Source organism: Taudactylus pleione, unplaced genomic scaffold, assembly GCF_031769625.1.
Source record: "Taudactylus pleione unplaced genomic scaffold, aTauple2 ptg000199l, whole genome shotgun sequence".
Classification (NCBI taxonomy): Eukaryota; Metazoa; Chordata; class Amphibia; order Anura; family Myobatrachidae; genus Taudactylus; species Taudactylus pleione.
This window is the reverse complement of record NW_028284601.1, coordinates 7,843,576-7,870,084: the sequence shown is the minus strand read 5'-3', so window position 1 is coordinate 7,870,084 and position 26,509 is coordinate 7,843,576. Positions and strand designations below refer to the sequence as shown.

General features: G+C 44.7%; 1 protein-coding gene across 1 annotated transcript in view; it reads right to left on the bottom strand.

Annotated features, from left to right (window-relative positions):
• The window catches only part of LOC148518754 (sprouty-related, EVH1 domain-containing protein 1-like), a 101,891-nt gene that overhangs the window by 8,292 nt on the left and 67,090 nt on the right, over positions 1 to 26,509 (bottom strand). The window contains exons 2-4 of the mRNA XM_088477182.1: positions 15,056 to 15,227; positions 12,113 to 12,281; positions 4,303 to 4,382 (exon numbers count right to left, since the gene is read on the bottom strand). Of these exons, the coding sequence (XP_088333308.1) occupies positions 4,303 to 4,382; positions 12,113 to 12,281; positions 15,056 to 15,227 (421 nt within the window). The remainder of the gene's footprint in view (positions 1 to 4,302; positions 4,383 to 12,112; positions 12,282 to 15,055; positions 15,228 to 26,509) is intronic.

Genomic DNA, 26,509 nt, shown 5'->3' with positions numbered 1-26,509 from the left:
GCGTTCCCATGGGAACGCCTTCGTCTGGCAACCACGCCCCCGGCACGCCCACCAAAGGGGGCGTGCTGTCAATCAACATCGACAGCACGCCCCCTTTGGTGCGAGACCCGGAGCGACAGCTATCCCGTCGCTAGCCGGGTCTCGCGCATGCGCACGACGGAGCTCCCTCCGTCATGCGCAGTAGGGCACCATCGACCCGCTTGCGAGTGTCCTGCGCTCGCGAGCGGGTCTGAATGACCCCCTTAGTTCCTCATTAAGACCAACAGGGGAAACAGATTGAAGATCATAGAGCCATCTACTTTCACGTTGCAATAGAGTTTTATTGCGATCACCTCCTCGTTTAAACGGCGGAATGTAGTCAATGGGCATGACTTTCATTTCAAAAGGGTTATGTCCGATTTCAACGAAATGTTTTTCCACAGGTGGAGTGTTACCATCGATTTTTACAAAAGCTTTCTTTATCGAGGAACGGTGAAGTGCCATCCTTTCCTTTAACATGCGGATAGTTTTCCCGATGTAAAGCCGATCACATGGGCACTTAATCATGTACACCACGTATTTGCTCTCACAGGTTAAACAGAGTTTTTATTTTATATGACCTATTGGTCCTTGGATCTATAAAATATTCACCCGTTATTAAAAATCTGCAATTAATGCAGCCAGAGCATCGGAAAACACCATTTTTTAAAGACAGCCAGCTCGCTTGGCGTTTCATCCCCACGTCTGAAAAAGTAACAATGTCTTTTAAATTATTACTACGTCTGTAGCAAAACATGGGGGGCTCCTGGCACATCTTCCCCAACACCGGATCTGTTTGTAGCACATGCCAATATAATATCGACCGTTTAAGGATATTTGAATTAATTGAATAAGTGGTTGAGAAAATAATCCGATCAACCTTATCCTTAGTTTTAGTTTTAAGTAACTCTGGCCCTCATTCAGAGCCGCTCGCTATTTGCGGTCGTTCGTTTTCTAAAAAGGGGTGGCTATTCAAATGAACCGTTCGCACTTTGCGGTCTGTTCACGCCTCTAAGTCTGAACGAGCGAGCAAAACATGCAAACGTAAATTTGGAAAATACGCCCCCTGGCCGCTCGCACCATACGTCATGTCCGCTATTTATTAGATTAATAGAGTACATCGACCAGCGTATGAACTGCTCGCTATTCTTGTGGTTGGTTTTTTCAACCACTATTTTGCGAGCAGTTCTGAGTTAAAAATAACCAAGTGATGTGGTCAATGACGCTGCTGGATTAATTATGCACTCCCTTAAAACGCCCATTTTGACCTTTAAGCACGCCTGCGATCGGATTTCCACTCCCGTTTTCAAGCCCCTTCCCCTGTTACCACCCACATACGCCTCATTCTGTCACTCAAATTAGCAGGCATTCACTATTTTGCGAGCACATGAATTTCGACCGCACTGACTGGTTCGCGCATGCGTATAACGATCCGTACGCATGCGCAGTTGGGCAAACATCGCTCGGAGCGAACGAGCTGCCGCTTACGAGTGGCTCTGAATCAGGGCCTCTGATCTCTCTAGGCACATGCATTTATCAATCGCCTCCTGGACTTCCCATTCCGTGTATCCTCGCTGAATGAATTTGTTACCCATCTCTTTCAGGGCAGATGGTAATTTAGTGCTATCCGATGTTATCCTTGTCACTCTTATTAGCTGTGAATAAGGAAGACCCTTTTTCAAAGGAAGGGGATGAAAACTATCCGCCACAAGAAGAGTATTTTTGTCTGTTTCTTTATTGAGTACCGTGGTCAAAAACTGTGTGAAACGCACGTGTCATAGGTGTGCGTACTCTGCTTCCGGTTCACTTAGTGGTGAGCCGGAGCAGCTGCCGAGGGTTGGTGACGATGCTGCACCTTAGGTTACAGGTGAGTGCAGAGTGGGGATTGGTGATCAGTGATTGTGGGAGTGGTGACAGGTGACCGAACAGGTACTTGAACCCTGTGGGGATTCAGTATTATTGCGCTGCCCTTGGAAGATGGTGCTTGTTAGCACCGAAACGGCTTTCGGGCGTATTGCTGCCGGTCCTCTGCCACAAATCCTCATATGTGACTGGATAAGTACTCTGGACCTCATTCAGAGCCGGTCGCACAGAGCGTGCGGTCGGTCTGAATGAGGGGAGGACGTCTTGAATTTTCAAGACGTCCTCCTTTACGGTGGTAAGGCTGCACAGCCTTACGACCGCCTAAGGCGATGGTCGCGATGGTCAAGACCATCGCGACCATCGGGGCTTACGACGAGATCCTATGGTAGGGTCTCCCTTGTCGTAAGCCCCGGAGAGCTTTCGGCTCTGTCTGAGCCGGAAGCTCTCCCCTGACATCACTAGTGATGTCAGTGGGGCCGCCCCCAAACGGTAGGCGTTCCCATGGGAATGCCCCCGTTTGGGCTGCCACCCCCCCGACCCGCCTTCCAAACGGGGCGAGCTGTCAATCAACATTGACAGCTCGCCCCCTTTGGATCGAGATCCGCTATGACCGGCGCTGTCGGTCGTAGCGGGTCTCACGCATGCGCACGCCGGCGCCTTCACCGTTGTGCGCATGCTCTGTAGGGGGCCATCGACCCGGTCCGAGCGCATCGGCGCTAACGACCGGGTCTGAATGACCCCCTCTGTCTCTCTTTCAAATGGCACTTTTTGCACTATGACACTTTATTCAATGTGATTTGTTGGCATATATATACTGGATTACAAATATGAATACAATTATTTGAATTTGGAAAAGGTGTGCGGATTGTCTTTTTTTTTTTTTTGGACTTTGGATTTATTTTAACAAAATTGGATCCAGCACCTGATTGATTTTTGCTACATGTATGAGTGTGCATATTTGATACATTACATATATATATATATATATATACATATATATATATATATATATATATATATATACGATAAGTGAGCATCGAATTGCAATGGAGCTCGTCTTCCACCGATTCCTTGCCACTGCGAAAGCGTGTAAACCAATCGTACACCCATTTTCTGCTCACGGCATCCTGCTCGTACACTTTCACCAACATTTAGTGTGTCTCCATTGCCGATTTACCCAATTTGAAGCAGGACTTAATGTTGTGTCGTTGCTCCATTGCTGTTCGACGCACACTGCTCGGGACACTCTGTTGAAATGAATGCAATGGCAGTGCGGTGGTGGCCTCGGGCAAACCTGGGGTGAGGGCAGGTCCAGACATGTCCATGCATGTCAGCGCACAAGAGCGACCTTGTTGCAAGTGTTGCATACAGATATATCAGACCATTCACTGAAATTTTTAGACAGACCTCATATATATATTATATATATATATATATATATATATATATATATATATACAGGAATATAGACCTAATGGATGACTCATTGAGGACGTAGCATGACATCATGTCATCCATATTGAGACCATTGTTTGTTAATCAGCAGCACTTGTCCTATGTTGGGTGATGTGACTACATGCGGGGACATAGTGACAAGATGAGACGCAAGCTGAATAAGCATAAGGCTATATAAGAGTCCTTAGTTTTTTGTAATTGGCTAGAATTTTGGTCAACTGTTGCTAAGTAGATTAGTTTGGGGGGTTTGTTTGGTTGGTTGGTTTCTGACCATGTGTGATATATTGGGAGTGGCTATATGTGGGCTTTATAAGGCTGGTGTACACCCAGCAACTTCCTTTCTGGACGGTGTTTGTCCCTACCTCCCTCCCTCCCCTATCTCTTTGTGATGCTCTTTATATGTTGTGCTCTTACTAACACTATGTTATATTACCATGTTGGGCGGGAAGGTGCCACAAACCAGCGGCCACATAAGGTGTAAGAAAACGCTGTGGAGCACATATCCTTTGAAGGGTCACAGTATGGCCTACCTCTGCGGGAGGACATTGGGCATCCGTCTCTGCGGACACGCTCATACAGTGCAGTATTATAGGGGATTGTGAGTCTTCACAGCTCAGCTTACAATCGCTCCCTAATAGTTTCAGTTGCTCCCTAATATTGGTTAAGTAACATATGGCTGGAGCTGGGTGTTTGTAGCATCCTTCTTTGCCTTCCAAAAATAAATTAAAAGCTCAGGGTCATACCTTCGATAAAAGCAAGTTATGACCATTTAACCAAAGCAGTCTGTGTCTGTGTCTTTATTTGAGTATAAGTTAGTTGTAAGTTGTTATATTGTTTTTAATTGCAATAAAGTTATGGACACCTTAGAGATAAATCACCAGGACCAATAATGATTTGGCCTGTTGAACAGACTGGGACTAGTGAAGTAATAATGGAGTGACTGTGGAGTTCTGGTGGTAAACTTACTGGTATGTCTTCTTCCATAGCTTGCGCTTGTCCCCGAGAAGAGGAGGAGGATGATGAGGATGTTGAATGTGACAAAGACCCTGTGAGGGGAAAACAATTGAGCGATCAGATTATATAAACTGGCGGGAGATCAGGATCCCCTGTAATCAGTCAGCAAATCGTTTTTACAAGGATTCCACAAAAGTAAAGGTGCATACACACACACGATTTTGTCACCAACGATTTTATGAACGATTTTCTGTCAGATTATCTGTCAGATTTTTTAAAGTGTAATGAACGATTTTTTTGAACTACAAATGATTTTTGCATATTCCCTTAATGAAAATCGTTCAGTTGGTCAGTATGACTGAACTACAAACGTGAACGCACATGAACGATAATCGTTCATCGTTTTAACTCAGAAAGTGAACGATTTTTTCAACAATTGAACGATAAACGATATCGTTATCGATAATCGTTCAAAAAAATCGTTGTGTGTGTATGCACCTTAAGAAGTAAAAAATTTCCCCCACGAACCATCAAGTCATTTATTGATTGCATCAGTCACCATCTTGGGCACAGGCATGGTGACATATTTCGGCAAGTGTGACACAACGCATTTCCCTTTAGAAAAGAACGGCGTTCATAACAGATGAAACCCTGTGATAGTGACACGAGGGCCTGATTCAGAGACTCGCGCTCTATGCCGATATTCACGTAAACGGACAATGTTTCTTCTTCTGTGCATGCGTATGAGTTGCACCGCGCAGGCATCTCGATATTGTTCATACAGAGTCTCAGTTTGGATTTAGATGCATGATAGCTAAAATGTATGGGGAGGTCCTGGGCAATGACTGGGAGGTAATGGGGGGGCTAAAAAGATGCACAGAGATGTTGCATCTTATGGGGTTGTTGTGGCGGGTTAGGCATATTAGATCGACACTAAAAAGTTTGACACCAGTAAGTCGACAGTCAATAGATCGACAGGGATAAAAGATTAATAGGTACAAAAGTTTGACACTCAAAACAACATGTGAAGAGAGGGGACGCAGGAACAACCTTAAAATCCGTGGAATTCCAGAATCGGTACAGTTTCTGAACTTTCTGAGTTTGCTATGGCTCTATTTCAGAAATTGACCACACAATTCCTTTTCGACCGCATTCACCGTCTCCCTAAAGCTCGCAATGCCCCTGAAGCCTCTCCGTGAGACACTATCATGAGGATGCACTACTTCCATGTGAAGGAGCGCCTACTTCGAGCATCTAGAGATTCTGGACCCTCCTCCGCTGCACTGGGCAACTTACAAATATTTGGAGATCTTTCCCCAGCTTCATTAAATAAAAGAAGATCCTTCTTCAGCATCACATCAGCTTTACGTCAAGCTCAAATTCCATATAGATGGGGGTTCCCGACGAAACTTATTGTCACTCATGACGGTTCTACAAAAGTGCTAAGCTCCTTGGAAGACGGCATGAAAGCACTGGACCTTTGGCGGATCCCGTATGCTACCAAATCTACTGAACATATTCCTACAATTAGTTCAGATTGGTCCACAGTGGGCAATAATGGTTGACTGTTCTACTGCCTGCACTTCCTCACTTCAACCTAGTTCTTTTTTATATATTTGCGGTGTTTCACCTTTAGTGGCCCTTGGACTTTTCTTTGAATCCTTATAGATCTTACAGTACCTCACAGTTCCAATTGCTTTTCATACAAGTCGCGAAGATCTGGATTGTCGTAACTATATTTATAATTATATTCATTTTCAATGTTGAAATTGCGGCAATGTATTTTCGTATTGCCGTTTACTTATGCAAATTTTTTATGATATTTCTGCAATGGTTTTTTTTTATGTTTACTAGTGCCATAAAAGGCTTAATCTTTTTCCCATTTCAAGTGATATATGCCATTTTAGCTATATATGGTGTGCCTTATACTATTGTTAAGTGTTATTTGTTATTTTGTTCCCAGGTGGTCGGAACCGTGTCACTACCCCCGTTGTTCTACCATTCTCGCCACTTTGTTTCGTGGCCCCTCTGACTCCCACCGTGGAGCCATTTATGTTTATGTCCCCTTTCATCCTTTTTTCCCTCCCTTGAGCCCTTTCCCTCCCCCCATTATGTCTACAGGCTATATGATGTTTATCTTTTTTGCATTTCTCTATGTCAGTGTTGATCGACCCAGTCTAGATAGGATGTTTTTGTTTTGCCTCCGCATTTTTCTAGATTTGTTTAAATGGTGAATTTCATGTCTATTAATGCTAAGGGTCTAAACTCTCCTCAGAAACGTAGGATTGCTCTCCGCTATTTTAGAACCCACAAAATGGATGTCATAGCGATTCAAGAAACCCATTTTGCTAAAGATGCCTCTCCTACCTCCTCCGACCCTGATTACCCGTCTGATTATTTTGCTTCTGTTTCTACTAAAAAAAGAGGAGTGGCAATCCTTTTTCACAGCCACTGTAACTTTGTTTTAAAATCCCAAGTAGCCGATCCTCTAGGTAATAATCTTATTTTGATAGGGGAGTTAGAAGGGAAAGCTGTTACTATAGCATCGGTATGTGCCCCAAATACTGGTCATATGTTTTTCATTAGAAAATTCTTCCAGGTTACCCAGAAAATGTGCTCTGGTCAGATTATTCTACTTGGTGATTTTAATCTAGTTCTAGATCCTCGGTTGGATAAATCTAATAGTGCAGGTGGTGGTGCTTCTGCTGATCCTACTGGTGCTTCGGGGGTCTTTAGTCGGTTGGTCCTGGTGTATGGTCTGTATGATGTATGGCGGGCTATGCTCCCCACAACCCGTGATTACACTTTTCTCTCTCGTGTACATGGATCATATTCCAGGATCGATCTTGCCCTTATGGATAAATGGACACTGCAACAGGTTCGAGGTTCAAGCATCCTCCCTATCACATGGTCTGACCATGCTCCTTTGACACTTCAATGGGACTGTAGTAGGTCTTTCCCCTCCACCAGGCCATGGAGATTCAATAACTTTCTTCTATCCTCTGTAGAGGCAAAACAGGCCATCCAGTCCGCTCTTTCAGATTATCTCCGATATAATAAGCCCACAGATACTACACCCTTTAATTCTTAGAGGGTCGGTAATTCAGGTAGCATCTAGAATTAAGCGCCAAGAAGCTCAAAAGCAAAAGTAAGTAGAAGCTAAACTTCGAGCCCTAGAAGATCAACATAAATCAGACCCTTCCAACTCCATTCTCTTACAAGAAATTTTAAAACTTAGGGAAGAGCTAGAGGTCTGTACTTTGAAAAAGATCAAATCCACTATTGACAGGATGAACCAAAGATTTTATGTGGATGGCAATAGGGCATCCCGCCTCTTAGCCCGGAAGCTGAGAGGAAAAGTGGCTTGCTCTTCAGTTCAGGCCTTGTACAATTGTTCTGGAGCCAAACTGACCATTTGAGGCTTGTATTATTACCATCCTCAAACCAGGCAAAGACCCCACACATGCATCAAATTAATGTCCCATAGCCCTACTGAACACTGATATTAAATTATATGCAAAAATGGTAGCCAATAGATTGAATCCGTTGCTCCCTAATTTAATCAACCTGGATCAGGTGGGCTTCGTATTGGGCCAACAAGCTCCAGACAACACACGAAGAGCCCTGAATATTATTGAGCATTTCACACAGGTAATGGACCTGCTCCTGGCGCTTTCATTAGATGCCGAGAAGGCCTTCGATAGGTTACATTGGGGATATATGAATGCTGTACTCTAAAAATTTGTTTTTCAGGACGGTTCCTAGATGCCATTCTTGCACGCTATAGTTCACCTGGAGCACGTGTATGTTGCAATGGTTTCCTGTCTTCTTTATAAGCAAGGGCACCAGACAGGGTTGCCCCTTATCTCCCTTAATTTTTGTTTTAGCAATAGAACCTTTAGCAGAACATATCCGTACCACCCCCCTCCTTCATGGTCCTTTCATAAATGGGTCACAACATAGAATTTGTCTTTTTGCGGACGACGTCCTTCTGTTTGTTACGCTTCCAGAAACCTCTCTCCCAAATTTACAACAGTTGCTTCATGATTATTCTGCGGCCTCATATTATAAATGAAACACATCTAAAACGGAAGTATTAGCATTAAATGTTCCACCCCAGCTCCTGAATTCCCTTAAATCTCACTATAATTATAATTGGCAATCACTGTCTCTCCGTTATTTCTGTATCTCTTTGTCAGCTAAAGAAGACACTCTTCTTGAATATAATTATGGCCCCCTTTTGAATCAATTTATTGCCTTCACAGGCAAGGATTGGATGAACTATGAGGTTTCGTGGATGGACAGAATGGCGGCCGTCCAGATGACACTTCTTCCTAAACTCATGTATTTATTTAGGTCAATTCTTAGGACCCTCCCTCCCTCATGGTTAAATAGATTTTATGCAGTGCTGAATAAATATATTTGGAATAATAAGAGAGCCAGGCTTGCTAAGAAATATCTAATGATGTCTAGATCATCTGGGGGCTTGGCTTACCCCAATCTAGCACTCTATCAAGCTGTGTGCTTGGACGATCAGCTTAGTGATTGGTCGAATGTTCTTCACCCTAAACCCTGGGTTAGGCTGGAAAGTGATATGTTAGGCAAATTCCCCCTTTGCGACTTACTCTGGATTCCATCCAGTTATAGAGTCTTTTTAAAATCTATGTCCAGGGCGACACTAGCTTCACTCAAAGCGTGGGATAGCCTATCTGCCCTTCTACAATTTAACCTGCCATCTCTCCCTTTCTATTCAAGGTTTATCATATTTAATCCCAAATTTAAACCTGTTCTCCTGGCATCTCAATGGTATCCGTACCCTCCATGACCTCTTTATAAGTAATAACTTCCTTTCTTTCGTCCAATTGCAGGCTAGCTTCTCCATCCCCTCTAGAGATTTCTATAAATTCCTTCAAGTCAGGCACTAGATTCAATGCTTTCCGCACTTGGTAGGCTCGACGAGCATGATTCCTCCCCATGTTTTTTCACTTATATCTTCAATCTCTCGCAAAGGAGGTATATCTTTCTAGTACTCTCTCATACTTACAGCGGAAGAACCAAATAAGTCTCCAGCCATTATTAAATGGGAGTACCACCTAAATGTATGTTTAGACTCGCATGTATGGTCCCAACTTTTCTTTTCTGTATTTAATATGTCTAGATGTATGTCACATATTGAAATGTATATGAAATTGCTCTATCGCATTTATTTGACCCCCGATAGATTACACAAAATTTGGCCTTCCCAATCTAATTTGTGTTGGCGTGCATGTAGTCAAATTGGTGAGATTTTTCATATTTTCTGGAATTGCTCTACTAGACGCCCCCTTTGGTTGGAGGTAGAGGATTTGATCCTGAAGGTTACCGGTCTGCGGCTGCCTCTGCCCCTCTCCACTGCTCTCTTACATATATTCCAGGATGATGTCCCAGTTCACCACAGATATTTTATAAGTCATGTACTTATTGCTACCAGGGCAGCTAGTGCTCAGTTCTGGAAGCAGGATAACCCCCCCCCCCTTTCTTTGATAAAGTCCAAAATAAATTATAGTTTCCGAATGGAAACTTTGAACTGCCCCTATTCTTCATCCGCTAACTCACCAATGATAAAGTGGTTCAGCTGGAATGAATTTATCACGGTGGGTCCATGCCTTTCAATAACCACACATTGATATTTCAAGGTTTTGATGTGTTCTGTATTTTGGTTTGCCTATTGTTGTGGTGTTGTGGAGTGTTCTCTACTATTTGTGTATGTCATACACTGATTTTGATTTGTTTTCTGGTTTAAAGTGATGTTTTGATTTTTTTGACTAATATTTTCCTGTATCCCCCCCATGTTTTTTCTTTCCATTCTTTTTTCTGTACCCCTTTTTTTTTGTCTGCAAAAAAAGAACAAAAATTCAATAAAAATTATTGTTCAAAAATAAAAAAGATTAACATGGATTTGGTCAACAGGTACAATAGGTCAACAGAATCAATAGGTTGCCACGGGAATGGTCGACACAAAAATGGTTGACACTTTTTTTCCTAACCCTAATCTTCACCCTAAACCTTGGTGCCTAACCGTAACCTTCCCTCCTAGGACCTGATTCAGAGTCATTCGCTAAGAAGCATTCGCTTGTAGCTGGCGATTGTTCGCAATGTGCGCATGCATCGCAGTGCGCGAACTAGTCCAAGCGATCGGGACGCTTGCCTAGTGCCTAACCCTAACCGTCCCTCCTAGTGCCTAACCGTCCCTCCTAGTGCCTAACCGTCCCTCCTAGAAAAACATGTCGACCATTTTTTTGTGGTGACCATTTCCATGTCGAGCTCTTGTACCTGTTGACTTTTTGAACATCTCAACCTTTTGTCCCTGTCAACCTACTGACTGTCGACCAATTGAGTGTCGACACTTATAGTGTTGACCTTTTTTGTGTCGACCTTCCAACTGGAACCTGTTGAAGGCGTGACGTTGATCCGATAGTGTACAGAGACATGCTGAACGGCTCACACAGGAGACTATACTCAGATCGAGAAGCTGCACCTGCTAGGTGAAAGTTTTGAGGGTGCGACCGATGGTGCTTATAAAGAGCATTATTTCAGCGTGTACGGAAGGAGGCAGCGGCGAATGTGTGCCACTCTGAATCAGGCCCATGAGTGTGGAACTGAAGCAGTCTTCCTTTGCTGAACAAGAGAGCTTAAAGGGCCTGATTCAGAGACGTAGGGTAATGCATACACAGCTGCATACTATCATGGATCGCAGTAGCTAAAATATGCTAATACAACTGGCGGCAGATTTTGTATTGCCACGCCCACCGGAGCCCTCGTAGTTGCGTACACACACGCAGCATTGTACGCTGATCTTCATAACATCGACAGCTGGAGTAAGTCTATGGTCACTTAGAATAGCTGTGGCAGTTCAGACGCTGGAGGTTCGTTCTGTGTGTGCGCGATGCAGACGCTGGCTAGCACAAGCCCAGTAGACGGACCCGACACCCCTGTGTTTTGCCCGGAACTCTCCGTAACCACCCACAAAACGGTCTCTTCGTGTCAATCAGTAGCGAAGGAATTTCTCACAGCGTGCGCCATCGCAATTCATTCGCAGGGCGTGCGTAATTTGGCTTGGACCCATGTACATGCCACAGATAATCGCTCAACTGTATGAATATCGGAATAGCATTCACCTCTGCATCAGGCCCATAGATGCTGAAAGCACCACTGTCCCTGCTGCGGCGGTCACAGGTGAGCAGAGATTTTTTCCAAACTTTACTCCCGGATCTTCTCTAACATTTGCCAGAAATCATTGAAACGTTTGCAGAGGCTTCCTGTGCGCTCACACTTATAGGAGGAATCAAACATGCGCACACAGGACCTGATTCAGAGACGTACGTGCATCCGAGGATGAATGCACATCTCCGATGTTATGAGGTCTGCACCTGCGCAGGACCCTTTGGCAGATCCCTCAGGCTGCAGCATGATTGACATGCTGCAGTGTTAGGGGGGGGCGATGATTGTGATTGTTCCGATGGTGAACCCAGCCTGTGACCTCAGTCGCTGTGCTGGGATCACGCAGATGCAGCAAAGAGGTGCCTGACACCTCCTTCAGCATTCGCATCGGCGATAGACGGATTTGTACAGCCGCCTGTGTGCTGCTCTGCAAATCCGTCCATCTCTGAATCAGGTCCATAGAACCAATCTTTTCATAGATGACAAAACTTTGGCCTGACGCCATAAATGATAAGGCCGATCATATTGCCTGCCCCAGGAGACAGCACAGGCCACCTATCCCTGTCACAATATATATGCAATACTGTATCTTGTAGCATACACAATAAGTGTCACTGCAAACCTTCAACCAGCTCTTCCATAGCAGCCTGCACGCTCTTCTCAAACGTCACTGCGTCTGCCGGACTCTGGAACGTCAACCCGAACTTGTTCTCCTCTACCTTCCAGTGATGAAAGATGGGGTTGGCTTTATTGTACACTAGACCCTTTTTCAGGACACACTCTAGGATAGTCTGTGGAGGAAATATGAAGACATTGCTTACCCAACAGTACCCTGCAATGATTGTGGCACAGTGTTTCACATTATCATGCAGTCTCTATGGAGGGATGGAGATGACCTAACCCAGAACAACCTCTCTGTGGCTCATAGAATGTAGTATCTTTTTGTTTTTTTGGCACCCCACCCTCCCTCCAAATTCTACCACCCACCCAGTTATACTGCCTTAGCTTGTCTTATGGTAGAGACCAGTGGCGCCACGCATGCGCATAGCATCGGCTTCCAAAGGGCTGCCTGAAAGGCAGAGCAGCGGTTTCCACTACAAGCCGCTCTCTGCTAATCGCAGCCCGGACTGGCAGTCCTGGGGGGAGGAGACACCTCCCCCTGGGGCTACTTGTCCTGTGCATGACTGCCAGCTAGTGCTTCCAATAGGAAGCCACTGCCAGTCACAGTGTAGCCAGTGCAGTCACTGACTACACTGAGGTGGTGGATTTTATTGGAGGGGCTGCAGCCCGCAGCCCCCAGGTAAAATCCGCCACTGGTAGGGACACCCCTGTGCTTACAATTGCCCAAAATGTGTTCATTTATAATATATCATACGTCATACATTCAGTACATGCAGATGAAAACACAATGCAGATGAAAACACATACATATATGTAACACATATATAAAATATGTAATGATATGTTTGCATATTCTATTTAGGAAGAATAACTCTAGTAATACAAATCATTTCTGTAACCAATTACACTGATCTAAAGACCCAGTACAGGCTGTCTGCAGTGCCATCTGCTGGATGTAAGTGGTAATGAACCACCCATGCTATTATTATTGTCATTTTACTTTTAACATTCTGAGAGCAGAACATTTAAGTTAACAGAGTCTGACTGGCTCACCGAGATATAGCTGGGATCCTTTATGCCGTGGCAAATGTTTAGTGGCATCAGGCTCTCGCACCTACAATCGACATTGCTGACTGTGACGTCAGTGATGCCACTTGTAGGAGCAGGAGCAGGTGCAGAGAGTCAGCTGATTAGAAACATTATCCAGACATGCGCGGACTTGCAGCACATCCCAGTAATACCCCGGTGAGCCAGTAAGACTAAGAGGGGTATTCAATATGAAACGTTAACTTCACTGTCGAAGTTAACGTTTCATATCGGAGTTTTTACTTAAAGCACATCTTGTTTGTTTCATTTCAAAGCCATTGTGATGGTGAATAGAGGCCAAAATATGAAAATTCTGTCAATGTCCCAATATTTATGCACCTGACTATATATAGAACATGTAACTTTGACAAGGAAGATGCCATCCTCAGCTCTGGGTCACATAGCAGCTGCACCCCTAGCACCTATGGTAGTTACACCCATGGATGTCATTCATCCATAGTGAATTGATAGGCTGAATACAGATTCATTACCCAAAATATTGTCTGTAGGGCAGAGGTTCTTAACAGGGGTTATCCATACCCTTTGGGAGTATGGGAACCAAATAATGGGAGTGTGGGACTCCATCTTTGAACATTAATTTTCTTAAGTTGTTGTTAGATTAGAATAAACTAGTTACAAAAATGCCCACTTGTAAATGAGGGCCAACGCTAAAATACAAGTGAGTGTTAAAGTCCACAACACTTTGCCCTTCCCCGCAGGGCACACCCTACCTACGTTCTAACAGGAGAATTTGCACCGCTACATTTTCCAATCCTGCACACAGGTCTTGGGTCCTGTGTGCAGATTAATGGTCTGGTTTCAGCTGCCTTCAGCATTAGACAAGGCATGGGTGTGTTGGCCTAAGGCTCCTGAAAAAGATAAGCTCTTCTGTATTATTGAACCTGATATCAAAGAGGAGAAATCGACTTGAAGACTGAGAGTAACTTTGTCAGTGTTAAAGTTAGCATTATGTTCTGTATGTTCGGCTGCCATCTTGTAATATCGGCAGCCATCTTGTACCGTTTTGTGCTAAATGTTATTCATGAACCTATTTCACTGTCAGCTACATGACTTGCAAGAAATGTTTAGAAATACATAGATTAGAGACTCACTCACTTGCTAGCTATTTCTGAGAAGCAATCTCAAGCATAGGACTGTGTGCACATTAACTATCATTTATTTTCATGTTATGATTGCGCAAAAACAACAGCAAAAACCACACTCGTATTTAGCCTGTGTATTTATGATTTAGGGGTCTAGTTACTAAGCAGTGTTAGGAGACAGAGTGAAAAGTGATAAGTCTGTGATAAGGTGCCAGCCAATCAGCTCCCAACTGCCATCTCACAGGCTGTGTTTGAAAAATGACAGTTGGGAGCTGATTGGCTGGCACCTTATCACAGACTTATCACTTTTCACTCTGTCTCCTAACACTGCTTAGTAACTAGACCCCTTACTGTTTTTGAGCTAAACTAAATATGTGATTTTCTATCAGCTGTTCTTTTTCTAACTATCCTTATGTAAAGTAAAACCAGGCTATTGACATCTTTTGAGGTCATACTGGTACCTAATAAGGCTGATGAGGATGATGCTTTGACGGTCTGGTGAAAGGGGTATAGGAACACGTTGGGCAATCCATTGGGGGTCTGTATTTGTATAAAGACTACAACACCTGCTCCAGTGTGTGTAGCTGACAGGTCCACTGTAACACCCTGGCATTATTCCTGGCCTCAGTACATTAACCACATGAAAATAATTGTGTTCACGAGAGTGATTGTGGTGCTGACAATGACATGGAGACACATCTGGAATAACATCGTCTGGTACCTATACATTTCTTTCATATGACAGTGATACGTACAGTCTGATCTCTCAGCCTTTCCCCACGAATAAGGTAGTCTCGTTGGTGGGAGGTGTCTGGTCGTCGCACCTTGCAAATCATTACGTGACTAAGACCTCCTCCTCCCATAGGCACCCAGCCCCCACTAGAGTCGTCTCTGGACATCACCACTGCTCGGACTCTCACGATGTAACTAAAACAGCAGAGAATAAAGCAAAAGGCTTATTTTTACAGGGAGGATGACAGGATCAGACAGTGCTGGGAGATTCAATAAGGCAGACCGAGCTATTCACTGGACATTATTATGAGGCGTGAATTAGAGAATGAGAGAGCTTAGTACCATTATAGCCTGGACTCTGTTTCCATCACTGTAGAAGCAGAAGAGGTTTTATTTTTCACCTGGTGCACACGGCAAAGTAGTACAAAGGAGCATATAATCCACATTTTAATGCAGATGTGATATTTTACGCCTGAATTCACAACGTGGAAATGTTAATTGTTACGCAAATGTAGTAAGAAGCTCTTGCCAGGAGGCGGACTCCGATAAGAGCCCATCCTGGCGAGGAGTTGGAGGCAGAGTGATCGGTTACACTATAACTCTCCTCCCTGGTTCAGGTGCTCTGTACATAATACGCATACACGGGTGGGTGCTTTCTGCGGATGCATCAGTGGGGCACCGCGGAGAGGGATCTGGAGGATCCCTCTCTGAAAGAATTCCCCAAACAGTAGCTTATAGGCTACAATAGGCAAATCTCAGCTTTGCATTCGGAGCTTGGTAAATCCGACTTCTTAGCAGCCCCCATAAAAACCTATGGGGGCTGCATTTGTGGTCGGAAATGGAAGTTGCGGGAGCAGATATCAAATATATTGTTGTTTCCAGTCACAGATCCACAGCCACAGAGGCCACGTTCAGACAGAGAAACCACCTAAAATATGGCCGGTGCAAGCAATGGTGCATCGATGGTTCTGTGTCTAGAATCACCGGCAATGTTACAGCATGCAGAGATGCAGAAAGTGGGCGTTTAAGTGCTTGCAATAGCATTTGCATGTTATCACAGCCGCAACCTTGCCAAAATACGCAGCTGTAGCCGCTATTGTGCGCACCTCTAAATCAGGCCCATAATCTCTCACTTTATACCGCAATTCCTTATAATGGAGGACTACAGTGTACTGAAGGCACCTGGAGGATCAAACATGTAGATTTGTATTTTAGCACCTTTATTATAGAACCAATGGAAAAAATATCCTTAAGTAATGTAATTTCACTTTGAACATGATTTTTACTTGCAGTCATACGAAATGTGTGATTCAATATTCGCTCCCTCTTATGTAGCCCTTTTTTGGGAAATATTGATTGTTTACTTTTTCTCAATCCACCAGTTTGTAAATGTATCATTCATACTTCCCTTTTTTTTTAATGTAGACTAAAAGTATAGAACTCCATTAAATGCTGGATACACTTAATGAACTTCATATATCAATTAAGTGTAATTTATCTGTAAGAGCTTATAGAATAACCATCTTAATTGTCTTGGTAATGACCTATTGACCATAATGTTTTTAAGAGCAGTTTCATCCTAAATCCTTAGTTCATAATATTTCTTGGGAATAGCCAAGAGGACAGCCGATAGTGATGATATATTTTGTACAGGATGATACTCACACTAATAAAATGAATTAATAGATGTTGCAACCACTCACGCTCAAACTAATCTAAAAAAACAATGTACAAATGAACAGAATTTTTTACCTAGTAATAAAGCAGAAAGCAGAAAGAATAAGTGTTTTAACATACAATATCAAAAAGCGAGGAAACTAGACATATTTACTTCAACAGTTTAACATATTACTGAATGTCTCTCTTATGGAAAATATTTGTTAGTAACATTAAAATGACTTTCTAAAAAGGAGAAGTGAAGAAGTTTCCAAAAACAACCAATCAGCTTCTAGCTATCATTTTATAGTATGTAGTAGATACATGATAGGTAGCAGCTGATTGGTTGCTATGGGAAACTTCTTCACTTGTCCTCTTTAGAAGGTTTGATACATCACCCCCTTTGGATATAAAATAAATTGTGATCATCTTCGGCTTTGATTGCCTGCATGCTGGCATTTTTTATTGCAGGTATGTAACCTACCACCCAAGACAGCTCTTCTGATAAAGAGACTTCCAGGTTAATGACTCGAGGTTCCAAATGCGCATTGCACGGCCATTGGTTTGTGCCCCAAGAAGCCCTCTTTGGTGATTTTTGCAAAAAGAAGCCCAGAGGCTTCCATAGGCAATGGCATCTATTGGTATTGCCTGGGCATAAGCTCTAGAAAGTTAAGTTTTCTGGAGCTTGTTGGATGAGGACACATCCCAGCCCCATAGAATCCTCCGAGAACTGCAGTGTCGCGGGACCAGTGGCGGCTCCTTACGGGGGGTCGGCACATCATAGGCTGCAGTGTATGCAGCCCTCTCCTCCCTTGCCATCCCAGTAATTGACAGCTGATGTCACCAGGAGGTGGGGCTTAAGTCCGATGGCCACTAGGGGTGGAGTCCAAATAAGGGGGCGTAGCTTAAACCCAGAGCAGCTAGCACACCAGCTGGCTTTTATGGGCTGCATTACCTGCAGCCCCTGGAAGCCAGATAGGGCTGCTGTTATAGCAGGGGAGTGACTCTCTCTGCTATTGCAGTATGGACTGGCAGTCCCAGGGCGAGAAAACACTTCCTCCTGGGACTGCCTGTCCGTCTGTGATCAGCAGGGAGTGCTTCCAACGAGATGTCACTACCACTGCTATGCAGTCCCAGCTGGCTGGTGGTGGATTTTACGGGGGGGGGGGGGGAGGTAAAATCCACCACTGCACGGGACTGCGTCAGATATCGGAGATATCTGCTGAAGTCCCTATTACATATGGGTAAGACTATAGATGCATTAAAAACCTTGATATCTGCAATTTTCCAATGGTTTTCCTTCAAAATGGCCTTGATACAGGATCCCATGTCCTGTGTTATTGATGATGATTTCATAAGCATTCTGCAAATAATGAAGCATTAAAAATAATGAAAAACCTACAGGAAAATTTCCATGTATGAAATGTCTTTTTTTTAATGAAATCTGTGTTTAAAAAAATAAAAAACCCTGTAAGATATCGTCAGCAACATAGGTAAGGTACAGGTAGTGTAAATCCAATGAGAATATTTTTTTCTATAGTAGGCCAGATGGAAATTACATATATAAAATTGGTAGAAAATTTGCACAGCCAATACTTGAACTTACCTATTTGTGATGGTAATGAGTTATGTACTGAAGGGGCAGTATGGAAACAGCCAATCAGAATGGCTAGGTAGGGCTGCTAATGTCATCATATCATCATATATCTTTACACCAGACCCTAGGAAAAAAAACAACCTCATGTTTATAGTACTGGGGCTTCTCTCAATACCCTGGTGGGTGTTGGGGCAATATTGTGTAATAGATAAATAAAAAAAAATAAAAAAAAGCATTTTTATATGTGGAGCGACTGTCCCAGCAAACCCTGGCAGCAATACACTGATCATGACTGTCAGAGTGTACTTGTGCTGTTAGTACTACAATAGTCAGCATCCAAGGTCCACCTGGTCTCTGTAGTGCCGCATAGAAATGACTATAGTTTTTTTTTTTAAACGTATCAATGAATCTCATTGATACAATGAAGTTATTTGAAAAAGTAATTGTTTATCAATCAACCTCATTAATAGAATGAACCAATCAGAGTGGGTTTCTCAATCTCTGGCCAATCAAAGCAAAGCCACAGGATATTGGTTAGTTGCCTCCTGGCCTGTCATTTGCTCCGTGAAGCATTTAAAGTTGTTAAGGTGTTTTTCTTTTACTCCGCTTGACATCTTTCTATGTGACAGTACAGGTCCTGGATGCTAAGGCAATCTGGCTCTGGCAGCCATGGGTATGCTGGCACTTGTAGTCCTACAACTTCCAGCATACACAAGCAGTTTATGGCTGTTGTAGTTTTCTGGGACCAGTAATGATACATAGGAAAAAAAAAATCTTTTTTTTAATTACTACACACTATGGGCCTGAATCAGAGGTGCCCGCTGCTGCGGCCGGTCTTGCGTGTGTGGCCAGAGTCGCGGCTGTGAATGCTTCCCTTCCCCTGGTGTAGTAGCCAGTGTCTGAATGTGCAAGGACAGAGAGGCCGCCTTCAGTATCTCCGCACGCTGTAATACCACCAGTGATTCTCTAGACGTCACCACGGGCGTGTCATCGTGCACGCTACCAAAATTTGCACCAGCCTCATGGCAGGTGCCGTTTCTCCTTCTGACTATGGACTCTGTGGCTGCGGCTGTGCGTTTGGGAACGCAGCCGCTATCACTGACACGACCACGATACTGGTCATTATACTTTCCTCGCTCCACTGCCATTCTGTGCCCCCCGATGTCCCTATATTTGAGCAGCAGATACCTAGAATGAGACCTAACCTGACTGCCCTGCCTGAAACTGGACGCTCTGCCAAGTTATTCAGTGTCTTTGGCAGCTATCATCAATCAGCAGGCCAGGGCCGGCTCTAGGGGTGTTCGCACAGGGGCGCCACCCATGGAGGGTGCACCCCTCCCCAACATCCCGCTGTCCCGCTGTTCCACCCGTGGGCCGAAGTGGCCCGCGGATGGGCAAATGGGGAGGTTGGGGATCCCCACTGCCGCAGTGTGAATGAATGCAGCGTGCATGTGCTTTACCCCCAGCCTAATGTTATATGGAGGCGTACCATGCGGGCACGCCTCCAAATAATGTCACTTAGGGGCGTGGCCTATGGTAAAGAGGCTACGCCCCCCATTTCGGTTGCGGGTGATTACAGGGCGCAACGTAAAGGGCTGGCACAGGGTGCTCAGACCCCTGAAGCCAGCCCTGCAACAGGCCCCTACCCACACTGGACACTATCCTGCCTCTCTAACATTGTTTGGACGTGTCACCACAGCTCTAGGACACCTAATGGTTTGGCCTTGCCAGGAACTACAGTATTTTCACCTGTCCACATAACCAGTGTGTGGAACTGTAGCAACTCCAGTCTCCCCTCCTAGGATATTACTGTAGCTACATACACTTCTAAGAATACAGGGGCTGATTCAGACCCATTCTCTATGAAGCGAACGCTCGTAGCTGGCTTATAGACGCTAACTGCGCATGCATATGCATCGCAATGCGCGTGCGCAAAATTATGCAAGAGATCAGAATGCATTCGCTCGCTGCGTATAGACTGCCCAGTAGAGTGATTGACAGGAGAGGCCGTTTGTGAGTGGTGACAGGAGCTGACCACTGGAAACGGGGGAGTGGAGGTGCAAACGCAGGCGTGCCTGAGTGCCTCAACTCCATTTCAAAGGCATGCATAATTAAAAGGCAGCATCATAGTACATGTCACTTGGTGGGATTTCACTCTGAAGTGATCGCTGTGCTTGCGGCAGGGTAAAGGCAACCTTAAGCGCTGCGATCGCATCCGATGGTCCTCGATGTACCAAGCGCTTCCTCGAGATGACGTGCGCAAGTGGGCGTCCTATGAATGGCTGGTGGGCGTCTACATACACAAAGCGATTGCACACGCCAAGACATAGTGGGTGTGCTTATGCCTTGCCGTGCGATCGCCTGCCATGACGTCACTTAGCCAAATTTGCATACGCTGGGAGTGAGCGTACGCATCTAGCGAGCGGGTCTTAATGAGCTCCACAGTTACCTGACATCTTTACGACATGGTGCACCCACTCCATTTGGGGGATAGGCTTATCTACTCAACAAAGAGCCTCCAACCTCACTCTATATAGTACCTGTGGTCTCTCTCAGTAATGCACCCTGAAGATCTCACCCTTCTCTTCCCAAGACCAGAACAGACAGAACCCAAGCCTCTTATCATTCTCTACCTGCACGGTGTTTATTTCCACTGTCAGTGGAGTGATCAATGTTCTCAGGTCTTCTGTTGTGCTCTGCTGCATTCTAGTGTCCAAACTGTATTACTACATGGATAGCTCTTTGTATGTGCTGTAACGTAGTCTTGGTCAGCTTCCTAAGTTTGAATATAGGAGTTTTGGGCCAGTTTGCCCACTAAGCCTTTTAGTTCAGCCTCACTGACTCCTTCAGTCTTCTACAAGTACTGCTCCACCACTATACGTAGTGACATCTTTGGACCTCTGCCCTACTTCAATCAGCTACAGTAACACTGCAATACCTTAGTCCTTCACAATATCCTATTGGCAGCATGTACTAACACACAGTTGCATAACATCTCAGACTCAGCAGGACCTTTATTACTCTGCCTGAATAACAATGAAGCCTAAAGTACATCCTAAATGAAGATCCAACAGCTGCCCACACTCCTATTTCATTTTCTGGTTCATTACTCAGCCTTTGACATGTAATTACTCGCCCGAACATACTGTAGAGCCCAAAACCTCTATTTACCTGGTTAACCACACACGTCACACCACCAACATAAACCTCCCAAATAGAACTCTGGGTCATTCTTTCAGACCTTGGAAGAATAAGCCCATTCCTACCCTGGTCTCCTCTCCAGTCCACTCATAGGACCTGAGTCTATCTACAGATCCCCATAATCTGACCACTGCTCCAGATTGAAAATAGACATGGCCTCTCTGGGTGCTCGCACTGATGCATTGGAAAAGAAAACAGATGATTTTTGCCAGGAATTAATACCAGGAGGTCATGGACCAGGAACTCTCTGCATTCATCTACTGAAACACCTCCACAGTTTTTTAGGGAGAGATTGGACAGATCGGACAGTGCCTTGACCCAACTAACGCCTTCCTCGGATTGAATTATCCATGGATTTGTTGCTAGATATTAGATTCTGTTCTATGTTTTTTTTTTTTTTTCCATTTCTAGGCAGGTCCCCCTGGATGTCTCATGAACACAGATATGCCAGATATCATTGCTTAAATGTCATCTGTAGTTAGGTTGCCTATCTCACATATTCATGTTCAATTAGTAGTTATTGTGATTTTCTTCGCTTGATGTAATTTTATAGGCATGAGGGCACCAGTGTTGTAAAATCACTATTTCTCTCATTAATAACAGTTTTGCAATTCCTGCGTAGTCCATAGGGTGGACAGCTGGAGGATTGTTATACCACAATGGTATTGCTTATTACTAGTAATGCGTGGTTTATGTTTACTGTCATTATGGGCTGCACTTTTGTTCAGCCCACTTTTTCTGCTTAGTAGTTGCCAGGTAGACCCCCTACATGACCCATAAATCCCCCAATGTTCGATTTACTAATGTGATCTGTACTGCTGTCCATACTATTCCATACTAATCCACATGTCTGGGGTGAGATTGGGCCATGAGGGGGGGGCGAGTTGTGGGGCATTTAGTGGTGTTTCCACACTGTTACAACAGCCCCTCTGGATTGAATTGCTTTTCTTCTCGATTCTCTAGTATTTAAAGTAGGGATGTGCGCCGGTCCATTTTTGCTGGATTTGGATTTGGTTCTGATTCATCGCCTGGCTTTGGATTTGGATTTTTGTACAAAAATTGACAAAAAAAGCTAAAATCACATAATTTGGGTTTTTTTTTGTTCCTAGAGTATTATTAACCCCAATAACATTAATTTCCAGTCATTTACAGTCAATTTAGACCACCTCTCAGCTCACAATATTGTTTTCACCATTATTTGCCAAAGGCTGCAGTGAGCTGGCTGGTTACTAAGCGACAGACACTGCAGTTTAAAGCACATCTATGAAACGGGAAACAGTCGGGAAGCCGGCGGACGCAATGCCGACAGCCGGCTTCCCGACTGCTGAATCCCGGCAAGGGTTGAATGACAGGTCTGTCATTATACCTACGCCGGGAGACCGGCCCCCGGCATCCCGATCAAAGGGTTGCCGGGCGCGGACAGCCGCGGGAGGGAGGGTTAGGTTTAGGGCTTCCGGGGGGGACTTAGGGTTAGGCACCCCCCCGGGAGGTTAGGGTCAGGCTAGGGGAAGGGGGGTTAGGGTTAGGTACCCCCGGGGGAGGTTAGGGTTAGGCACCCCCCCGGCGGGGGACTTAGGTTTAGGCGGTGAGGAAGGGGGGGGTTAGGTTTAGGCACTTAGAGGGCGGATTAGGATTAGGCACTCCATAGGGGATGGTTAGGGTTAGGGGGTAGAATAGGTTAGTTTATACTTACCTTCCGACGTTCGGGATTTCCACCTGTTTCGGGCTGTCACTGCCGAGATTTGAACCGCAGCCATGCAGCCGGTGGTAAATCATACTGGTTACCTATGAAACATTGCCACTCACTGCCACTCACTACTGAGTCACAGTACTTGTGTGTAATGGACACACAGAGGGCTAAAGCTCAAGGAGTCACGGTACTTATACACACAGAGGGCTATTGCCCAAGGAGTCACGGTGCTTATACACACAGAGGGCTATTGCTCAACTGCGTCAAGGTGCTTGTATACAAAGTGCCCCGAGGGCCTCCAAGTACCAGCATGCGGGGGAGGCTTGCTGGGACCTGCAGTTCCACAGCAAAAGACAATATTTTAAACTATTTCAAATGCACTACACCTACACTACACTATCAACCCGCCACCTACCACCCAGGGGTGGTGGGGATAGCCCCGGGCTATCAACCTAGGCCTGGGATGCCCTGGAGAGGAGGACCCCTTTATTGCAGGGGCCCCCAGCTCCCCAGGGATCCCTGGCCTGGGCTGACTAGCAGTCAGGGTTAATGCTTCGGCTGGGGGGCCCGGTGAAAGGGCTCCTCTGGCTGTGGCATTAGCTCCCCACTAGAAAAAGTCCGGGGCTGGTTCTGGATAATACAGGGGGACCCTACGCATTTTTTCCCCCTGTATTTTCAGAACCAGGACCGGATCAGAGCCCAGTGCTAGTTACTCAAAGTACGGGGGACCCCTACGCCGTTTGTCCCCCGTATTTTGGCAACCAGGGCTGGTTCTGACAAGCCCGGTGCTGGTTGTGCTTAAGTACAGGGGACTCCTACGTTGTTTGTCCCCCGTATTTTGTACAACCAGCACTGGGTCACTAAAGCCCGGGACTGGTTGCACTTTTGGGGGAGGGGTCACACCGTTTTTTTTTTTTTACTCATTCATAGACCCAAACCTTCGCGAGAATCTGACGGCAGGAGGATGATGTTCAGCCCCGCAGTGGGATCTGAGTCCACTTGTCCCTAATTTAAAGGCCAATCTCAGGCTTGGGTCTCCCCTGTGTCACGTTTGGACTATGTAGATGTAACCCTATTGATGACTTTCTCTAGGCCATTTTACATCATTGGCCAAAACCCATAAATATAAAGAACAATCTTAAATCTCCCATAGAAGAGCTCACTCTTAAACACCAATGCCCTTAATGTTCCATCTATAATATATTAAATTCCCTTAAAAGTCAGCTCCATTAAATATTGTCATCCGATGCTGCCAAACTCTACTGGTTATAACAGTAGTATTTTGACAAAGGCATCAGGGCAGCCTCCCTCTTAGCTATTAAATTACGCTTCTATCAAACATCATGCAGTTAAAGACTCCCATCCCCGACTGAGAGACGATCATAAGTGCACTGCACATAGCTTTCATTTCTAAAATGCTTTATGACCTTCCCTCTAATTCCTCTAGCTCTCTTCTTGACACCAAAATATAGTACTTACACTTGGGGGAAATAACTAATACAATTAAAACTCATAGAAACACCTCTGCCCTTGGCCCTAATGGTCTAACGGCCATGTACTATAAGAAATTCCCCAAAAATTCAAGTCCCATTCTCAGGGGATCTCTTCGACACTGTTTTAACTGGCACTCACTTTGATGGCACCACCTCCAGGGCAGAAATAGTTGTCATTTACAAGACTTTAGCTGAAGTCATTCCATCCCTGATCCACCCAGATCAGGTTGGCTTTATTCTGGGCTACCAGGCCTTAGATAATATCAGATGATCTATAGAACTTATCCATCATTCCAAATCATGGGTACCTCCTCCCTGATAATGGCGATTGATGACGAAAAGGCATTTGATAGGTCTTCATGTCATTTATGAGAAGGATTCTGCTTCACTATTCCTTCACTGGTCTTTTCCTGATGGCAGTTGAATCACTCTATCTTAATCCAGCTGCCTCTGACCTTACCTCTCTGTCCCTTTTCCATCACGGTGGCTGAACCTGTGGAAAATCACAGATGATCCAGGTGACAATTCAAATCCTGATGAAGTGGATAGGGTCATGGGGACCATAGGCCTAGCTGTGGAACAGCACGTGTATGCCATAATTCATGGGAAATTGTCAGTACATGGCACGTGACTAGCCCTTCAGGCAGCATTTGGAAGAAAAAGGTCTGATGAGGAAGATAAAACTGAGGCGCACACTGTACGGTAACATGCAGAGGCATAAATGAGTACATAGAAGAGATGTTGTCCATATATCAACAATTGATGTATGTAGGACTCCAGGTGGACAGCGAAAGCAAGAAGGTCTCAATGGCGATGTTGCAGAATCTAATGCCTGAATTTGATTTCTTGGTGGTGGCTTTAGAATTCTGTGTGACAGCTATCACAACGCATACCAGTTGAGACAAAAGAGTTCTGCTTTCCTCTCAAATAATACAAAGTCCAAAGGCCTAAATACAAATTTTTCATATGTCACAAAGTGGGAAATAAAGCCTTTTGAATGCAGATTGAGAGATTTAGTCAAGTTTAAATGTCACAGACAGTCGCAGGAAGGATTGCTGTTACATGGACTCAGGGGCAATGAGGCATTTCATTTGCCTTCTAGAATGGTATCCTTCATTGAGCATGTGTAATCCATTTGTAATCCTATAACAAACAGAGGTATTGGAGACACAGCCACAAAAGTCAGGACAGCCAAGGTGCACCTGAGAGATAAAGGTGAAACGATAGTCACAGACATCCAGGATGTGTTATTCTTACCAGATTTGGGGAACAACTTCATTGCCATAACTTCCCTAGAAGACAAAGATTTCAAGGTCAGGTTTGCAGAGTGCAAGTGTGTTGTGCTGAATAAAAGGTCTGTGATAGCAACAGCAACCCGCTGTCAGTAACTAGTGTTATGTGATGGCGGCCTCTGATTCAAGCCAATCTATGAAGCTAAGCACAGGTGGCTAGGCCACCTGGGGTATGATGGTGTCCAGAAAGTCCTTGATGGGATGGTAATGGGCATTACCGTAAATGATACAGAGAGACCGGAATGACACACATTTACTTCATTAAAGCCAAGAGTGAAGTAGTAAAGAATAGTGCTGACTACAATAGTTTGGTGGAGACTCAAACAAGTCAGAAGCTGAAAATCTTGAGATCTGACAGTTGCGGCAAGTATAAAAATAAAGATGTAGTGGTCTTCCTAAAAACATATGGCATTGAGCACCAGCTAACCATTGCATACAGCCTAGAGCAGAATGGTGTCAGTGCACATGCCAACTGAACAATTGTGGAGAAAGCATGGGCTATGCAGAGTGGCGCGGGCCTTGCAAAGTGTTTTTGGGCAAAAGCAGTG